This window comes from Gorilla gorilla, chromosome 7, assembly GCF_029281585.2.
Source record: "Gorilla gorilla gorilla isolate KB3781 chromosome 7, NHGRI_mGorGor1-v2.1_pri, whole genome shotgun sequence".
NCBI lineage: Eukaryota > Metazoa > Chordata > Mammalia > Primates > Hominidae > Gorilla > Gorilla gorilla.
The window spans coordinates 27334872-27355402 of record NC_073231.2 but is presented as its reverse complement, the minus strand read 5'-3'; the positions used below and the strand labels follow the sequence as shown (position 1 = coordinate 27355402).

Sequence of the window (20531 nt, the reverse complement as noted above, 5' to 3'; positions counted from 1 at the left end):
GAGTGTGAGAGCAGAGAAAGGAGAGACATCGCCTGAACCTAGAGGGACCCCAGCCTGAGAAGGAAGGATTTGGGAAACGTGCGTTAGCTTCACTGTCACCAACTACTAGGCAGGCTTTGATGTGGAAGAAACCTACATTTTGTCTTGTTTAGATCCAGGCAGTTCAACAGAGCCCAACATAAGTAGTTTTTATTGTAACCATTTTGTTTTTGCTCAGGAGCAAAATTATATTAGATTATATTAAAGTTTACAATTAAATTAATTTTGTACTTTAAAATACTCCCAACTTAAAGAAAAGTTACAAAAACTATACAAAACAATTTGAAAAATAGCTGTTGGCATGATGAAAGCTATTATTGAATTATTTAGTGTGTACTTTCTACAACAAGGAAATTAACATCAACATGTTACCACTATCTAATAAGCAGACCCTATTCCGATTCTTCAGTTGTCTTCTCGTTGTCATTTATAACCAGAGATCATGGCTATAATCCCTGAATTGCTGTTTTATCTTTTTCTGTCATTCTTTGATATTTAGTGGGAACAGCTTATCAAAGTCCTTTGTAAAGCAGAAATTACTTAATGTTTGATGCTATATCCTGACTTTCTTTAAGGTTATATTATAACCCTCGTTTGTAAAAATGTGTATGTTTATGTGTATGTCTGTGTGTGTGTGTGAGAGAGAGACAGAGAGACAGAATTCACCCACTGGTCAGTTAAACACTTGGTCAAACTAAGTATGTTAGATGCTATTTCTGCTTGAAGGGCTCATATGTATTTTTTGTATTCCTTTTTTTTTTTTTTTTTTTTGTGAGACGGAGTTTCGCTCTGTCACCCAGGCTGGAGTGCAGTGGTGTGATCTCCGCTCACTGCAAGCTCTGCCTCCCGGGTTCACACCATTCTCCTGCCTCAGCCTCCCAAGTAGCTGGGACTACAGGCACCCACCACCATGCCTGGCTAATTTTTTTGTATTTTTAGTAGAGACGGGGTTTCACCGTGTTAGCCAGGATGGTCTCGATCTCCTGACCTCGTGATCCACCCACCTCAGCCTCCCAAAGTTCTGGGATTATAGGCGTGAGCCACCGCGCCTGGCCTTTTGTATTCTTATAAAATCTTTTCTTGCCAACCACAGTGGTGTGTTCCTGTTATCCAAGTTACTTGGGAGACTGAGGCAGGAGGATCACCTGAGGCCAGAAGTTCCAGGCTGTAGTGGACTATGATCACATCTGTGAATAGACACTGCATTCTAGCCTTGGAAACATAGGAAGACTCTATCAAAAAAATAAAAATAACTCTTCTGCTCACATTTTCTGGGGTAAAGATATTGTATGTTATAATATGAGAAAAGGTTACAGAGGTGTTTTTCTTCATAGAAAATAGCTGCCCTAACAGGCCAAGCAAGGGACAAACACAGATGCAAAAGAATGAAAGTTTGGAGAGGGAGAAAAGTCCAAGCTCTGATGGGTTTTGTCACTTGGGGTGAAGGGAATGTGAGACGGAGCTTGGGAGAGGTGAGTTCTGGAAGCCACTCACGCCCCACGGGTCCAAGTTGACTCTGCCACCATCCCCCCGCAGGATGAAGCTCCCCAGCAGACAGCGGCCCCACAGGAAGAGAGGCGCAGCCTCAAGGAGAAGAAGTGTCCAGCATGTGCGCTGTCATTTTTAAAAATCAGTTTATTTTTAATTGACAGATAAACATTGTATATATTTATGGTGTACACCATGATGTTTTGAAATATATACACATTGTGGAATGCCTAAATCAAGCTAATTCACATATTTATCATGTATTTGTGGTAAGAACACTTAAAAATCTACTCAGCAATTTTCAGCTGTACAGATACAGAGCCCTGGGATAAGCCCTCTTTGCCATCCTCATCTGTAGGTTCTGCATTCATGGTTGCAAACAACACAGATCAAGAATATGTGGGAAAAAATAATGAAAATGATAATACATCAATAAAAGTAGATAAAAAGCAATGCAGTATAGCACTTATGTTCATAACATGTCTATTGTATTAGGTATTACAAGTAACCTAAATATCATTTAAAGCATAATGTGCCTGGGTTATGTGCAATACTATCCCAATTTGTATCAGGGAGTTGAGTATCTGCAGTTTGTTTCAGGGAATATATTCCCTGTGAATAGAAGGAAGGACTGTACAACACATTGTTTTAATAACTGTAGTCAGCATGTCACACAATACATCTCTTGAATTTATTTCCCTCTGTCTAACTGAAATTTTGTATCCTTTGACTAACATCTCCCCAACTCACCAACAAACTGCAGCCCTGGTAATCACCATTCTACTCTCTACCTCTATGAGATCAACTTTTAAGATTCCACATATGTGAGATCATGAGGTGTTTGTCTCTCTGTGCCTGGTTTATTTCGCTTAACATAGTATCTCCAGGTTCATCTATGCTGTCACAAATGACAGAACTTCCTTCTTTGTTAAGGCTGAATAGTATTCCATTGTGTCTATGTACTACATTTTCTTCACCTTTTCATCATCGATGGACACTTAGGTTGATTAAATGTCTTGACCATTGTAAATAATGCTCCAATACACATGAGAGGGAAGATACCTCTTTAACATATTGACATCATTTCCTTTGGATATATACCCAATAGTGGGATTGCTAGATGATATAGTGGTTCTATGTTTTGTTTTTTGAGGAACCTCCATACTGTTTTCCATAATGGATGTACTAATCTCCATTCCCACCAACAGTGTACCAGTGTTCCTTTTTCTCCCCATCATCATCAACACTTGTTATCTTTTGTCTTTTTGGTAATAGCCATTCTTACAGGTGTGTAGTGATATTTCATTGTGGTTTTGATTTGCGTTTCCCTGCTTAGTGATGTTGAGCATTTTTTTCATATATCTGTTGGCCACTTCTCTGTCTCCTTTTGAGAAGTGTCTCTTCAGGTCCCTTGCCCATGCGTCCGTTTTAATTGCATTATTTGATTGCATGCTATTGAGATGTTTGAGCTCCTGTGTATTTTGGATATTAACCAAAATCTTGGATCTTTTGCATATTGATCTCTCATCCTGTAGGTTGTCTCTTCACTCTGTTCATTGTTTTCTTTGTTGTGCAGAACGTTTTTAGTCTGATGTAGTCTCATCTGTCTATTTTTGCTTTTGTTGCCTGTGCTTTTGGGGTCATAGCCAAGAAATCATTGTGCAGATCAACATCATGAAGATTTTCCCTATGTTTTCTTCTAGTACTTTTACAGTATCAGGCATTATGTTTAATCTTTAATCTATTTTGAGTTAATTTTTACATATGATGTGAGATATGGGTGTTATTTCATTCTTCTGCATGTCAATATCTACTTTTCACAACACCATTTATTGAAGATACTGTCCTTTCCCCATTTTGTGTTCTTGGTATCTCTGTCACAATCAGTTGACTATAAATGCATTGATTTATATCTGGGTTCACTATTTCATTCCATCAGTTTATCTTCATTTATGCCATTACTATTCAGTTTTGATTACTATACCTTTGTAATATATTTAAAAATCAGGTAGTATGATGCCTCCATCTTTGTTCTTTTTGTTTGTTTTGCTTAAGGTCACTTTGGCTATTTGAGGCCTTCTGTGGTTCCATACAAATTTTAGAATTGTTTGCTCTGTTTTGGTGAAAAATGTCATTGGAATTTTAATAGGCATTGCATTGAATCTATAGATCACTTTGGGTAGTATGGATGATTAAACAATATTGAGTTTTCTAATCCATGAACATGTACTGTCTTTCTGTGTATTTACATTACTTTCCATGTCTTTCATCAATGTTTTACAGTTTTCAGATCTTTCACCTCTGTCATAAATTTATTTACAAGCGTTGCTGCCTTGACATCCATTTTTAGGCCCTATGTAAGTTGTTTAAAACCCAATCATACCACAGCATATTTTACCCAATTAATAATTCCTTTCCCTGTTCAATTGTTTTTGATCTAGCACATTTGTTCATCATCTCCCTGACCCAAAACCCAACACATCCCACAGCAGCTGACTACAATAAAACCTAATGGTTCACAGCAGAGCAGTGTGAACCTTCTTTGCAGGTGTTGTCTTCCACAATCCCTGTGGGAAAGCCTAGTGTATAATGCCCATGGATCTTTATAAAGGCATAGTCCCATGGGTCCTCTCTCTCTGTCTCTTGCTCCCTACCCACCAGTTATTGTCCTTGGACTGGATGGCTCCCCACTTCCCATAAGTGCTGCAAAGTGTGCTATCCTCTCTGGAGTCTGTAAATAATACACCACTTCTGTGTTTCCTGTGTTTTCTTGTGTTGCTTCCTCTGCGTTTTCACTAACTGACACATCTGAACCTAACTTCTTTCCCGATCTCAGCTCTCTTAAAGAGTTGCTATCTCCTAAAGAGTAGAGATAACTTAAAACTAGACATAGGTCAGACAAGAGCCACAGGGGCATCTGCCAGTAAAAGTAATTGTCTTGTGGAAGGGACACCTACAAGATGAATACCTAATTAGGCATTAGACATTCCACCAGGATAAAGAAGTTTCCTGTGAACATCCATGATGAAATCCCCTGGATCCCCATCAGGGTAAAGCTAGAGTTTATAGCCACCCTACAGAGAAAAACCTCAAGACCAAATCAGAAAAAAAATTCAGCTACCACCTTGGTTGAATTTATTCCTAAGCATTTTTTTTGTGGCTATTATAAATGGGATTTTCCAGGTAGTTCTTGTTAGTGCATAAAAACTTGACCATGTACTTACTTTAACCACCTAGTTTTATATTTTCACTTGGTTTCATGTATCTAGTTAGTGTTCTGCTCTTTCAGACTGAATAACTGTTGGGGTGATCAGACCCAACACCAGGCTGTGGGGGCTACGAAGTCAGATGAGTCAAAGGAATGAGAAAGACAAGTTGAGAGAGAAAGTGGGACCGGGGGCCAATGCTAGCATGGAGGCTGTGAAGGCCTCAAGCTCTGGGAGCCCACGCTATTTATTGGTGATCAAACAAAGAAACAGGTGGTGAGGATGTGGGGGTTGAAAGGAAATGATGTATCAAGTGCAGCTGTGATGGTTTAGCATTTTCTTTGAAGCATATGGCTGCTTGAGATAATGGGAGTGCTAGAAGCAAGGAGCCAGCAAGTTCAGACACATTCTGAAGGCCACGAGGGGTTTTAGCCCCTGGACCCCAGAAATGTTCCAAGCCCTGCCTTGGCTTCTCTCCCAGCACTCAACTTTTCCTAACAATAACTCTAGCATGTCTTGTAAGGCAGGACATGCTAAAGATGAATGCTCATGGTTTTTTTTTTTTTTTTGTCTGATAAAGTCTTTACTGCTCTTCATTTCTAAGGGACAGGCTTGCCAGGTATAGTATTCTTGGTTGACAATGGTTTTTTTTCCTTTCTATACTTTGTATGATTCCACTCTCTCCTGGCTTGCAGGTTTTCTGCTGAGAAGCCTTCAGTAGTTTTACAGGGGTTCCTCTGTATATTGCTTTTCTCTTGCTTTCAAAATTCTCATTGCCTTTGATTTTTGGGAATTTGTTTATAATGTGTCTTGGTGAAGATCTCTTCATATTTAATCTGTTTGGGATTTTTTCATGAATGTGGATGTCCATTCCCATCCAGATTTGGGACATTTTCTTTAATTATTTCTTTAATTACACTTTCTGTTCCTTTCACTTGCTCTGATGCTCCTTGGACCACCATAATGCATATATTGTTTTGCTTCACGGTAACCATTGGTACTGTTGGCGTTCTTCCCTCTTTTTCATTCTTTATTTTCTTTTTCTTCTTGTGACTTGGTAATTTCAAATGATCTCTTTTCAAGCTCACTGATTCTTCTGATTAATCAACTCTGCTGTTGACATTCTCTGTGGAGTTTTTTAGTACAGATATTGTGTAGTTTAATTTTAGAATTTCTGCTTGGTTCTTTATTATGTTGTCTGTGTATATTAAACTACTCATTTTGTTCATGTGTTGTTTTTCTGACATGACTTAGTTGTCTATCCATATTCTCTAGTAGCTGACTGAGCTTCTTTAAGATGCCTATTTTCAAGTCTTTGTCAGACTGTTGTAAATGTCTATTCCTTTCAGGTTGGTTACTTGTGCTTCATTTTGTTTCTTTGGTGCCGTCACGGTTCCCTGATTGCTCAGGAGCCTGTGGCAGTGATGTTGGAATGTGCACTTTGAAGAGGCAGGGACTTATTCCAGTATTTACAGACTGGCTTTGTCAGGGAACGCCCTTCACCAGTCAGCCTATACACAGATTCTGGGCAGGCCATGTGGTGTGGTGTGGTTCAAGGGTGGTCAGAGCCAGTATCCAGAGAGGTGACCTGAGGCCTGGCTCCATGAGGGCTGAACTGGCACTGGAGTAGGCCTTGTACTTGGGTCTGCAGATGTCAGCCAGGTGCTGTGATGGGTCTCATCCTTGGGTCCACAGGGAAGGGCCTGGATCCTGAGTGGCACTGACTGACTTGGCTTTAGGGCACACCTGGAAGCTGAATCTGCGGAGGTGGGTCAGGATCCTGGGTCTGTAGTGCTAGCCTGAGGGCACGAGCTAAGACTGATATCTTAGCTTATCATGCCCTTATCTCTTTGTGCTTCCAGACTCTGTTTAGTGCACTTTGTGTTTCTTTATTCCATAGGGATACGTTAGATGATTTCTGTCAGTCAGGCACCATGCTAATGGGGATAATTATAAGAGGCCCTGCCCTCATGGAACCTTTTCTCTGGGATAGTATTAAGACACACAGATCAAAATAACAGTCAGAAATTTCTGATAGGAACCATGAAGAATAATTAAATGATGGGTGAGACAGAGACGAGGTTGGTGGGGCCACTTGGGGATGGTGATTTTGGCCAGTATCCAAAGTTGGACACGGATATTTGTGCAGAGAGCCAGAAATAGTGCTCCTGAGTAGCCTCCCCAGGAATGACAGCCCCAGGGTGCAGGGGCTGGGGGATACTGAGCAAAGACGGGGCCACCGTAGTGAGTGGACAGCAAACAGGTCAGGTGGACCAGCATGGGCAGATCACATGTAGACGAGGTTGGATTTTATTTTGTTATTTTATTTTATTGTTAAAAAAAAAAAAGTAGACTGGGTGTGGTATGGTGTTGTGGCTCATGCCTGTAATCTCAGCACTTTGGGAGGCCCAGGGGGGTGGGTCACCTGAGGTCAGGAGTTTGAGACCAGCCTGGCCAATATGGTGAAACACCATATCTACTAAAACTATAAAAAATTAGCCGGGCGTGGTGCTGGGTGCCTGTAATCCCAGCTACTTGGGAGGCCGAGGCAGGAGAATCGCTTGAACCTGGGAGGCAGAGGTTGCAGTGAGCTGAGATCGTGCCACTGCAGTCCAGCCTGCGCAACATGAGTGAAACTCCATCTCCAAAATCCATCTCCAAACAACAACAACCACAACAACAACAGCACAACAACAGCAAAAACACAAAAGTAAAATATTTCAAAGATTTGTATTGATTACTTATTGAAATGTAGTGTTCTGGATATTTTAGGTTAAAAGTAGATTATTAAAATTAATTTGACCTCATTGTTTTTACTATTTTAATATGGTTCTCATAGAATTTAAATTTCTTGTGTGGTTTGTGTTATATTTCTGTCAGCAGTGCCAGTCAAAGGTATGTAATAGATGCAGAATTGATGACAAGAGTCAATTTCTCTGCCTGGATTCCACAGAGGGCCAAAAGAGAAGTTTCCCCACCACTGTCAGCCTCTGGGAATTCTGCAGTGACTCATTCATTGGTTTTTCTTTCCCTTCCCAGGATCTCATAGATCCTGCCTATAACCCATGCAGAGAGGGTGTGGATTACACCAACGCTTCCAACAATGCACCTTCTTGCTTCCCATGTACAGTTTGTAAATCGGGTACAGAATGTGTGGACCCCTTGTCCAGAGGTGGAGTGCGGAATGAGGTGGGAGTTGTAGCCGATGTGAGTCAGGGAACCAAGCTCCAGCCCAACTTGGTCTTCATCACCCTGTTCCACGATTATGACTTTGGTTGATTAAACAAAAATAGAAATCTTTTCTATAATGCATGCCACCTGGCTGGGAATTCTTCTACACTATCGGCTGCAAGGAGGTGGGGGCATCATTACAGCACAGAGAAGTCCTGGCCAAGTGGACAGGGCTGAGTTTTAGTGTTGGCACGGGTCTGTTCTGGGGCCAGGCTCTCTCCCCTGGGCTTTGTGCTCCTGGCAGGTGCTCGGGCTTGCTCAGCCTTCAGGTTCTCAGGCCTCTACCTCCTCCCCAGCAGGCTGGTTTTTTGGGAAGTCACCCAAGGGCTCCTCTCCTTGAATAGTCTCTCAAATGATACCCTGTGCCTGTTTTGCTACTAACCATGCCATCTAAATGGTGCTTTTCCCCTAATCTGATGTAATAAATAATGAATCATGGACCTTTTGTATGGGTCCTTATGTACAGGGTGGGTGTCCTGTATGAGCCCTGAGTGTGCTGGTGCAGAAACCGGTCCTCAGAACTCCTTGGCGAACTGAACTGAGCTGAGCTGAGCTGGCGGGGAGGGGGTTGGGGTGGTGTGGAAACGTCAAGGGAAACGTCAGGGAAACACATTCCCAAAACCTTGTGCTCTGTACTCAGAATAAAAGGAGATGAGTCCCTGCACCACGACCGGGAACACAGTGTGTCAGTGCGAACCAGGAAGTTTCTGGAACAATTCCACTGAGATGTGCCGGAAGTGCAGAACAGAGTGAGACAGCAGCCAGGGCTCCCAACAGCTGTCAGGAACCTGAGAAGACCTGAGTCACCTGGTGCCCCATCTCTCCTCTGACCCCATGGAGCCTCCAGCCCCATGAGGCATCCCTGAGCCTGTAGGGTCTCTTGAGCCTGTGGTGGCCCCTCCTGGTCCATCTGCCTGTCCCCACCCCTACCCCCTGCAGCAGCCCCTTCCCACCCCTCCCCAGCAGGAGTCCCTTTGTCCAGGCTGAATTGTTTACTGGGCACAGGAGGTGACTTTCTAGGTCCCTTGAACCTTTTCAGGCAACCTAGGAAATGTAATTTCCTTTTGAAATCAGAAGAAAACACTTGAATCCAGTGTGGCTTGTATTTGTCCTTATTCCAAATTGGTTTAAAAAATGTAATTTTTAATATTTTTTATGCAGGCAGGGACCCATAAGGACAAAAGTGCCCCTAGCCCACAAAAGTCATAATAAGGCCGTGGGTGGAGCTCCCTTAAGTTCCCATGAGGACCTGAGCCCACCCAGCCGGCCTCACCCCTGGCCCCTGATTTCTCACTAAGTCCTTCTTTTTCCTATTTGGGTTTTAGGGGCAAAGAGTAACGTGCTCTTCTCTGGCCCTCCAGTGTTTGCTGTGATTGGGAGGAACCAACGGCAGACAGGGTGGGGCGAGGGCTCACTTGTACTGTGTGTTAACTGGAGGAAGGGGCTCAGCTTGTGGCCACAGGGGCTTGTGATCTTCCCCTGGAGTGTGGCTCCTCCTAACGCAGGCCTCCCCTGCAGCCCAGGGAAGCTCAGTGTGTGCCCAGCACAGAAGGCTCCTGGAGCTACAGCTCTGACCCCAGAGCAGGGAGGCCGAGGGGCTAAAGTGTGCATGCTCAGACCCTTCCCCAGCCTCAACAAGGGAGCACAGGGGGACCCTTTGCTGACATGAGGAGCCTGTCCTTCCCGTGACGTCTTTTCAGGGACACTGGGGAGGGAGAGTGGCTCCTGATCCCAGCTGGCCAGCTTTTCATCAAGAGTCCCCCTCTCCCTCCCTGTGTATACCCAGGTGTCCCAGAAGGATGGAGAAGGTCAGTGATTGTACGTCCTGGAGTGACATCAACTGCAAAAATGAATCAGCTGCCAGTTCCACTGGGAAAACCCCAGCAGCGGAGGAGACAGTGACCACCATCCTGGGGATGCTTGCCTCTAACAGTCGCCTCCTTATCATCATAGCGGGTTCAGTCATCATTTTCGCTGTGGTTGTGGTTGGCTTTTTATGTTTGAAGAAATTCATTTCTTACCTCAAAGGCATCTGCTCAGGTAGGTGCTGGCTGAGGGTGGGAGCACTGGGCACTTTCTGCCCTGCCCCCTCCCACTCTGTTCCCACAGACAGTAATCCCCATCTCTGCCCCTGGTCCAAGCGTCTCCAGCCTGGCTCAATCTTCCTTCTTGTGATCGCCCCATCCCCACGTCCCGTGTATCCCCCAGGACCCTGGTCTCATCAGTCCCTGTCTCAGGGCTGGGGGACCCCTCATCTCCCAGCCAACTCCAGGAGGGCAGGGCCAGTTCCTCCCATCTTCAGGCCCAGCCAGGCAGGGGGCAGTCGGCTCCTCAACTGGGTGACAAGGGTCAGGATGAGAAGTGGTCGTGGGATTTATTCAACCTTGGTCAGAGCAGAACACAGAGATTTTCCACGTGTTGGTTTTTACTCTAGTTCCCCTTCTCATCCCCCTTCCTCAGGGTGTCCCCAAATTGCAAGGCCCCATTCCTGTCCCCAGCCCCAGGGCTCCTTGTCCAGTGTCCCAGCCCCCAGCCCAGCCCTGCGCCCCACTGTCCTCTGGGAGGGAGGTGCTGCATGGGCCCCTCCCCGCCTGCTCAGGAGACTCCTTCTTTTCCAGGTGGTGGAGGAGGTCCCGAACGTGTGCACAGAGTGAGTTGGTTTCTCCAGAAACTGGGGGCTTCATGGGTGCAGGAACTGCTTCCCATCCACTGCCGAGCCTGGGTGGGCACAATCCCTTGTCCTCATGGCTGCCCTGACTCTCTGACATGGCCTGGGGGATCTGGGCTGACTGTGGGGACACATGGCCATTTTGAGCAGCACACAGTCCGTCAGGGCGTGCTGCAGCCCTGTCTTTCCTGCAGCCTGGGTGACACCATCACTCCACAGCTGGCCCCGTGGGGTTGCGGTGACCACCTGACCCACCTCAGCAGTGGGTCCTGGATGTGCTGAGCCTCAGCTGCCTGGGGTGACCTCATTGGAAGGGGTTGGGGATGGCAGGTCCAGCTGTGTACTGAGGACCCTGAAGCTGAGCCCTGGATGTGGACTTGAGTGGGCTCTTTGTCTTCCCAAGGTCCTTTTCCGGCAGCGTTCATGTCCTTCACGAGTTCCTGGGGCGGAGGACAATGCCTGCAACGAGACCCTGAGTAACAGATACTTGCAGCCCACCCAGGTCTCTGAGCAGGAAATCCAAGGTCAGGAGCTGGCAGAGCCAACAGGTGTGACTGTAGAGTCGCCAGAGGAGCCACAGCGTCTGCTGGTGAGTTGAGGAGGGACTGTGCCATGCCTGGCCTGCGGCCTGCACAGGACTTTGTAGACAGTGGGACATGGCAGTGCCTCCTCTTTCCTGGCCCAAGGGGACATGGAGCCTTTGGGACAGGGGACTGCAGGGGACGGAGCAGCTGCACTGAGGTGGTGACTCTGCCAGTCTGCAGGACATCTGCTTCTTACTCCCTGTCCTGTCCTTGCTGTGTCCCCAGAGCCTGGAGCTCCACAGGCATAGAGTGGGTGTCACAGGGTTCACTGAGGACTGAATAAGACTGCACAGTCTCCATCGTGTGCTCCTAACAGAAGTCAGGGAGCCCTTGCTTGAAACAGCAGAAGTTTTAAGTGTTCTTCAAAATTCTTATTACATCGAACATATTTCACAGTAAGTCTTTGTCCAGATTTCTGATCAAGTATGTAAGGAGGCTTCTGGGAAGAAGTAGGATTTCTGAGTCAGTGTGTAGAAGTGCTTTTGTATTACACAAACACACACATCCAGTTATTCACATCGATTCACTAGTTTTGATATGACATTGAGTAGGTGTGAAATCTGGACACACATTTGTTTTTTTTTAAGTTCTTTCCTTCAAGATAAAATAAGATGATCCTATCTAATTTTTTGTGGACTTTTAAAGAATGATTTGGTTTGTAGCATACACCAGTGGAATGTAGGTGCCATTTCTTTTGTGATGCTGTGTGAAGTGAGGAACTCCCTGAATTGTTGTGAGTCACTGTCTCCTTCCTCCACGCCTGTTTAGGAACTGATTCTCCTGTTTTTCTCTGCTTTTGGCTCCTCTTTGATCACTTGTCAAATACTTACCTAGACAAGGATCACTTTCCACCCATTTTCTTCCTTTCCTATAAGTATGCCCCATTTTTTTTTAATGAAGGGAAGTATAAAAAGGTGAGGAAATAAACAAAAAATATCAACAATTACTCCACGCTGCTGAATCGCATTGCACCTTTGTTTTAATTTGTAGAGATCTGATCTTGCTATGTTGCCCAGGCTGGTCTCAAACTCCTGGCCTCAAGTCATCCTCTCACCTTGGCCTCCCAAAGTGGTGGGATTACAGGCATAAGCCACTGCACCTGGCCGCGCTGCACATTTTTTGAAAGTGGTAAATGCGGAGCCACACATCTGCCACGCTATAGAAAGGTGCTCAGTCGGCCAGGCGCGGTGGCTCATGCCTGTAATCCCAGCACTCTGGAAGGCGGAGGAGGGTGGATCACAAGGTCAAGAGATCGAGACCATCCTGGCCAACGTGGTGAAACCCCACCTCTACTAAAAATACAAAAAATTAGCCAGGCGTGGTAGCGGGTGCCTGTAGTCCCAGCTACTCGGGAGGCTGAGGCAGGAGAATGGCGTGAACCCGTGAGGCGGAGGTTGCGGTGAGCCGAGATCACGCCACTGCACTCCAGCCTGGGCTACAGAATCAGACTCCGTCTCAAAACAACAAAAAAAAAACAAAAAAAACAAAGGTGCTCAGTCATAGCACTTCTTCCAGCCCACAGCCCTTCTTCATTCAGGTGAATACAATAGATAATTTCTTGTGATTCTTTGTAGAAATCTTTATGCATATGCCATGTATATTCATACAAGCATATGTACATTTTGTTTACATTACAGGGATTATGTTATATATAATACACTGCCAAAGGAAACTTTTTTTCATTTTTTCTTTTTCCTTTTTCAAATTTATTTTGATTCAGGGGGTACATATGCAAGGTTGTTTGATGCTGAAATTTGAGGTATGAATGATTTTATCCAGGTTGCGGGCACAGTATCCAACAGTTAGTTTTTCACCCCTTCCTCCTCTCGCTCCCTCCCCGCCCTGGTAGTCCCCAGTGTCTATCGTTGCCATCTTTATGGTCGTAAGTACCTGATGTTTAGCTCCTACTTATAAATGAGAACACGCAGTATTTGGTTCTGCGTTCCTACATTAATTCACTTAGGGTGATGGCCTCCAGCTTCATCCATGTGGCTGCAAACAATATGATTTCATTCTTTTTTATGGCTGTGTAGTATCCCATGGTGTATATATGCCACATTGTCTTCATCCAATCCACTGTTGATGGGAACCTAGGTTGATTCCATGTCACTGCTATTATGGATAGTGGTGTCTTTTGGTAGAATGATTTGTTTTCCCTTTTTTTTTTTTTGAGAGGGAGTCTCGCTCTGTCACCCAGGCTGGAGTGCAGTGGCACAATCTCGGCTCACTGCAACCTCTGCCCCTCCAGGTTTAAGCAGTTCTCTGCCTCAGCCTCCAGAGTAGCTGGGATTACAGGCATGTGCCACCACACCCGGCTAATTTTTTGTATTTTTAGTAGAGACGGGGTTTCACCGTCTTGGGCAGGCTGGTCTTGAATTCCTGACCTCGTGATCCATCCGCCTCGGCCTCCCAAAGTGCTGGGATTACAGGTGTGAGCCACCGCGCCCAGCAGATTTGTTTTCTTTTCTATATATACCCAGTGGTGGGTTTGCTGTGTTAAATAGGAGTTGTTTTAAAATTCTTTGAGAAATCTCCAAACTCCTTTCCATACTGGCTGAACTAATTTACATTCCCACCAAAAGTATATAAATGATCCTTTTTCTTCATGGTCTCGCCAGCATTTACTGTTACTGGCTTTTTAATAATCGCCATTCTGACTGTATGAGATGGTATCTCACTGTAGTTTTGATTTGCATTTCTCTGATGATTCATGATGATGAGCGTTTTTTCATGTTTGTTGGCCACTTGTATGTCTTCTTTTGAGACGTGTGTGTTTATGTCTTTTGCCCATTTTTAATGGGGTTGTTTTCTGTGTGTTCACTTAAGTTGCATATAGCTCCTGAATATTAGACCTTTGTCAGATGCATAGTTTGCAAATATTTTCTCCCATTCTGTAGGTTGTCTGTTACTCTGTTGATACTTTTTTTTTTTTTTTTGAGATGTACTCTTGCTCTGTCACCTAGGCTGGAATTCAGTGGCATGATCTCAGCTCACTGCAACCTGCACCTCCCGGGTTCAAGTGATTCTCCCTCCTCAGCCCCCCTAGTTGCTGGGATTGAAGGCATGTGCCACCATGCCCAGCTAATTTTTGTATTTTTGATAGAGATGGGGTTTTGTCTTGTTGGTCAGGCTGGTCTCGAACTCCTAACCTCAGGTGATCTGCCTGCCTCGTCCTCTCAAAGTGCTGGTATTATAAGTGTGAGCCCCCACACCCGGCCTGTGGAGAGTTTCTTCTGCTGTGCAGAAGGTCTTTAGTTCAATTAGATGCCACTTGACAATTTTTGTTTTTATTGCATTGCTTTTGAGGACTTAATCATAAATTCTTTGCCATGGCTGATGTCCAGAGGGGTGTTTTCTCGGTTTTCTTCTAGGATTCTTATAGTTCATGGTCTTACCTTTAAACTTTTAATCCACCTTGAGTTAATTTGTGTATATGGTGAAAAGTAGGGGGTCTAGTTTTCATTCTTCTGCATGTGGCTAGCCAAATATCCGAAGCATCTGCTGTTGAATGGGGAGTTGTATTATTCCATTTTCATATTGCTGTGAAGAAATACTTGAGACTGGGTAATTTATAAAGAAAAAGAGGTTTAATGGACTCACAGTTCCACATGGCTGGGGAGGCCGCACAATCATGGCCTAAGGTGAAAGATGAGCAAAGGCACATCTTACATGGCGACAGGCAAGAGAGCGTGTGCAGGGGACTGCTCTTTATAAAACCATCAGCTCTTGTGAGCCTTATTCACCAGCACAAGAACAGAACTGGAAAAACTAGTCCACGTGATTCAGTTACTTCCAATAATTTTTTCCAATTCTGTGGAAAATGACATTGGTAATTTGATGGGAGTAGTATTAAATCTGTAGATTGATTTCGGCAGTATGCCCATTTTAGCCATATTAATTCTTCCAATCCATGAGCATGGAATGTTTTTCCATTTGTTCATGTTGTCTGTGATTTCTTTTAGCAGCGTTTTGTAATTCTCCTAGAGATCTTTCACATCCTTGGGTAGAGGTATTTCTAGGTATTTTGTGTGTGTGTGTGTGTGTGTGTGTGTGTGTGTGTGTGTGTGTCTGTTGTAAATGGGACTGTGTTCTTGATGTGGTCCTCAGCCTGAACATTATTGGTATATAGATATGCTACTGATTTTTTTTCTTTTTGAGACAGAGTCTTGCTCTGTTACCCAGGCTGGAGTGCAGTGGTGTGATCTTGGCTCACTGCAACCTCTGCCTCCCGGGTTCAAGTGATTCTCCTGCCTTAGCCTCCTGAGACGCAGGGATTACAGGCGGGTGCCACCATGCCTGGCTAATTTTTTTTTTTTTTTTTTGAGACGGAGTCTCACTCTGTCGCCCAGGCTGGAGTGCAGTGGCACGATCTCAGCTCACTGCAAGCTCCACCTCCCAGGTTCACGCCATTCTCCTGCCTCAGCCTCCCCAGCAGCTGGGACTACAGGTGCACACTGCCATGCCTGGCTAGTTTTTTGTATTTTTAGTAGAAGTGGGGTTTCACCGTGTTAGCCAGGATGGTCTCGATCTCCTGACCTTGTGATCCGCCCTCCTCAGCCTCCCAAAGTGCTGAGATTACAGGCGTGAGCCACCGCACCCGGCTACGCCCCATTAATTTTTGCATACTTTAGTGGAGACGGGGTTTCACCATGTTGGTCGTGCTGGTCTTGAACTCTTGACATCGTGATCCACCCGCCTCAGCCTCCCAAAGTGCTGGGATTACAGGTGTGAGCCATGGTGCCCAGTGCTACTGATTTTTATACATTGATTTTGTATCCTGAAATTTTGCTGAAGTCGTTTATTAGTTCCAGGGGCCTTTTGGTGGAGTATTTAGGGTTTCCAAGGTATAGAATCATATCGTCCATGAAGAGTTTTCACTTCGTCATTTCATATCTGGATGCCTTTTCTTTCTTTCTCTTGCCTGAGTGCTCTGACTAGGACTTCCAGTACTATTTTGTTGAATGGGAGTGGTGAGCGTGAGCATCCTTGCCTTGTTCCAGTTCTCAAGGGTAATGCTTCCAGCTTTTGCCCATTCAGTATGATGTTGGCTGTGGGTTTGTCATAGATGGCTCTTACCATTTTGAGGCGTGTTCCAATGGGAACTTTCTAATGTTTTTTAACATCCAAAAGAGCAAACACCTCTTCCATACTTTTTCAAAATGTATTATTTTACCCAGATAAAATTTAGAATTAAAAGATTTCCTCCATCCTTCCCTTCCGAAAAACCTCAGTGGCCGTTTTATCAATTTGCTTTAAAATTAAAAATTAATCTAGAAATACTGACTATTTTATTAATATTCAGTATTTCCTTATCAAAGGAGATAACATTTGGTGTCAAGTATTTTATTGTAACTGAGTTGTGATTTGTGTTCCTCTTCAAATAAATTATTCCTGTTTCTTATGGCTGTTTAGTATTTTGTATCCATTATGAGTTGGATAACCTTGTAATTCTGTTTGCTGATTTATTGCATTTGCTATGTTTTTAACATTCCTCCAGACATACATTTCTATTTCGATATTGTAGTTTCATTCTTAGGGGTTTTAAATGACGTTGAAAATAATGATTATTGTGTCCGCCCTCTTCCAAAAGTCTTGCCTCATTTTAATTTTCCATCTTGTTGCCTAGGCCAGACCTTTCAGAAGAATATTCAGCTGTGCTTAGGGAAGGCAGGTGTTTGGGTGCTGATTTGAATTCTGGGGAAGACCTCCAAAGTGTCACCCTTAGCAATGGCATTCACTTTTGGTTTCATATAGAAATTCTCATCATGAAGAATGCAGCTTACTATTCTAAAAGGTTTTGAAAAAAATCAGAATTGGTGTTTAATTTTACCAAATGTCTTTCCAGCCTCCATAGAGACTGCCATTTTATTTAATTACGCTATTGATATGGTAGAGTACGGATGATCAAAGATCATTTACAGTCTTGGGATAAATCATTTTGTTAGGTTTTCCTGGGTGCTCTCATGTATAGTCTTCTGCCGAGACTCTGCTGGTAAGAATTCTGGAAGGAAGTGATCATTTCTTGTGAGGGTGGGTGGGAGTTGATTAGATGGGGCAGAAGGGGACTTTCTGGGGTGTGGCAGTTTCTATGTCTTGATCAGGGGATAATTACACAGGCCTATAGTCAAAGTTGGGCAGAACACTTACAAAGTGAGCATTTACTGCGTGTCACTTATGTCTCAATGATCCACCAGCACACAGAGCCCAAGAGCTATGGAGGACCAGAGGTTTGTCTCCATCTCCATGGAGACCCAAGAGGGGAAGCGCTGCAGGTCTCTTGCTGGCTGGTGGTCGGGGTCAGTACTAGACTGCAGGACTCCTGACTCTGACCAGAGCATTCCCCACTGTGTGTTACAGGAACAGGCAGAAGCTGAAGGGTGTCAGAGGAGGAGGCTGCTGGTTCCAGTGAATGACGCTGACTCCGCTGACAGTAAGTGTTTTGTGCCTTGAGACGCAGCAGGAGAACAGGGAATAGGGACGGTGTCCTAACTGCTGTCCCTGTAGCTGAGAGGGCTCTTCTTGAGGTTTCACTGCTGGAAGCAGGGGGTCCCATGTCGATCCTGTGCTGATCGTCCTTGGAGCATTGAGACCCTAAATCTCTTCTCTCTTCTCAGTCAGCACCTTGCTGGATGCCTCGGCAACACTGGAAGAAGGACATGCAAAGGAAACAATTCAGGACCAACTGGTGGGCTCCAAAAAGCTCTTTTATGAAGAAGATGAGGCAGGCTCTGCTACGTCCTGCCTGTGAAAGAATCTCTTCAGGAAACCAGAGCTTCCCTCATTTACCTTTTCTCCTACAAAGGGAAGCAGCCTGGAAGAAACAGTCCAGTACTTGACCCATGCCCCAACAAACTCTATCCAATATGGGGCAGCTTACCAATGGTCGTAGAACTTTGTTAACGCACTTGGAGTAATTTTTATGAAATACTGCGTGTGATAAGCAAACAGGAGAAATTTATATCAGATTCTTGGCGGCATAGTTATACAATTGTGTATTAAGGGTTGTTTTAGGCCACATGCGGTGGCTCATGCCTGTAATCCCAGCACTTTGGGAGGCTGAGGCAGGTGGATCGCTTGAGCTCAGGAGTTTGAGACCAGCCTCATCAACACACTGAAACTCCATCTCAATTTAAAAAGAAAAAAAGTGGTTTTAGGATGTCATTCTTTGCAGTTCTTCATCATGAGACAAGTCTTTTTTTTCTTTTTCTTATATTGCAAGCTCCATCTCTACTGGTGTGTGCATTTAATGACATCTAACTACAGATGCCGCACAGCCACAATGCTTTGCCTTATAGTTTTTTAACTTTAGAACGGGATTATCTTGTTATTACCTGTATTTTCAGTTTCGGATATTTTTGACTTAATGATGAGATTATCAAGACGTAGCCCTATGGGAAGTCATGAGCATATGGACTTACGAGGGTTCGACTTAGAGTTTTGAGCTTTACGATAGGATTATTGGGGCTTACCCCCACCTTAATTAGAGAAACATTTATATTACTTACTACTGTAGGCTGTACATCTATTTTCCGATTTTTGTATAATGATGTAAGCATGGAAAAACTTTAGGAAATGCACTTATTAGGCTGTTTACGTGGGTTGCCTGGATACAAATCAGCAGTCAAAAATGACTAAAAATATAACTAGTGACGGAGGGAGAAATCCTCCCTCTGTGGGAGGCACTTACTGCATTCCAGTTCTCCCTCCTGCGCCCCGAGACTGGACCAGGGTTTGATGGCTGGCAGCTTCTCAAGGGGCAGCTTGTCTTACTTGATAATTTTAGAGGTATATAGCCATATTTATTTATAAATAAATATTTATTTATTTATTTATAAGTAGATGTTTACATACGCCCAGGATTTTGAAGAGCCTGGTATCTTTGGGAAGCCATGTGTCTGGTTTGTCGTGCTGGGACAGTCATGGGACTGCATCTTCCTACTTGTCCACAGCAGATGAGGACAGTGAGAATTAAGTTAGATCTGAGACTGCGAAGAGCTTCTCTTTCAAGCGCCATTACAGTTGAACGTTAGTGAATCTTGAGCCTCATTTGGGCTCAGGGCAGAGCAGGTGTTTATCTGCCCCGGCATCTGCCATGGCATCAAGAGGGAAGAGTGGACGGTGCTTGGGAATGGTGTGAAATGGTTGCCGACTCAGGCATGGATGGGCCCCTCTCGCTTCTGGTGGTCTGTGACCTGAGTCCCTGGGATGCCTTTTAGGGCAGAGATTCCTGAGCTGCATTTTAGGGTACAGATTCCCTATTTGAGGAGCTTGGCCCCTCTGTAAGCATCTGACTCATCTCAGAGATATCAATTCTTAAACACTGTGACAACGGGACCTAAAATGGCTGACACATTTGTCCTTGTGTCACATTCCATTATTTTATTTAAAAACCTCAGTAATCATTTTAGCCTCTTTCCAGCAAACTCTTCTCCACAGTAGTCCAGTCGTGGTAGGATAAATTACGGATATAGTCATTCTAGGGGTTTCAGTCTTTTCCATCTCAAGGCATTGTGTGTTTTGTTCCGGGACTGGTTTGGCTGGGACAAAGTTAGAATTGCCTGAAGTTCGCACATTCAGATTGTTGTGTCCATGGAGTTTTAGTAGGGGATGGCCTTTCTGGTCTTCGCACTTCCATCCTCTCCCACTTCCATCTGGCGTCCCACACCTTGTCCCCTGCACTTCCAGAAGACACAGGGTGCTGCTGCCTCCTGGTCTTTGCCTTTGCCGGGCCTTCTGTGCAGGAGACTTGGCCTCAAAGCTCAGAGAGAGCCAGTCCGGTCCCAGCTCCTTTGTCCCTTCCTCAGAGGCCTTCCTTGAAGATGCATCTAGACTACCAGCCTTATCAGTGTTTAAGCTTATTCCTTTAACATAAGCTTCCTGAGAATATGAAATTGTTGGGGTTTTTTGGTGTTGGTTGATTTGTTTAGCTTTTGCTTTATACCCGGGCCAAATAGCACGTAACACCTGGTTATATATGAAATACTCATATGTTTATGACCAAAATAAATATGAAACTTCATATTAAAAAGGTGTGGTGTTCTTTATTTCCATCCTCCTCTCCTGCTGTGACACAGCTCTGAGTGACAGGAGGCCAGGGCTTCGTTCCTGCTGGGCCTCCTTACTTGTCCCTTCTCTGCCTTCAGGCTTGGCCCGCCTGGTGGTGGGGGGGTGGGGGGAGTTTCCTGCCTATGACTCCCTGGATTTTAAAGGACCAGGTTCTTGGCTACTGGAATTCGCACCTCCTCCCTGTTTCTCTCCTGTCTGCTCCTCCCTCTGGGGAGAGGGACACCAGCCCTTCCCTGTATCCCCATCAGT

General features: G+C 44.7%; 1 protein-coding gene across 1 annotated transcript in view; it reads left to right on the top strand.

Moving 5' to 3' along the window:
* The window catches only part of LOC115935615 (tumor necrosis factor receptor superfamily member 10D-like), a 28353-nt gene extending 8109 nt beyond the window's left edge, over positions 1-20244 (top strand). The window contains exons 2-6 of the mRNA XM_055348931.2: positions 9751-10004; positions 10583-10614; positions 11036-11221; positions 17574-17646; positions 17831-20244. Of these exons, the coding sequence (XP_055204906.2) occupies positions 9764-10004; positions 10583-10614; positions 11036-11221; positions 17574-17646; positions 17831-17964 (666 nt within the window). The 5' untranslated portion in view covers positions 9751-9763 and the 3' untranslated portion in view covers positions 17965-20244. The remainder of the gene's footprint in view (positions 1-9750; positions 10005-10582; positions 10615-11035; positions 11222-17573; positions 17647-17830) is intronic.
* Positions 20245-20531: the final 287 nt, after the last annotated feature.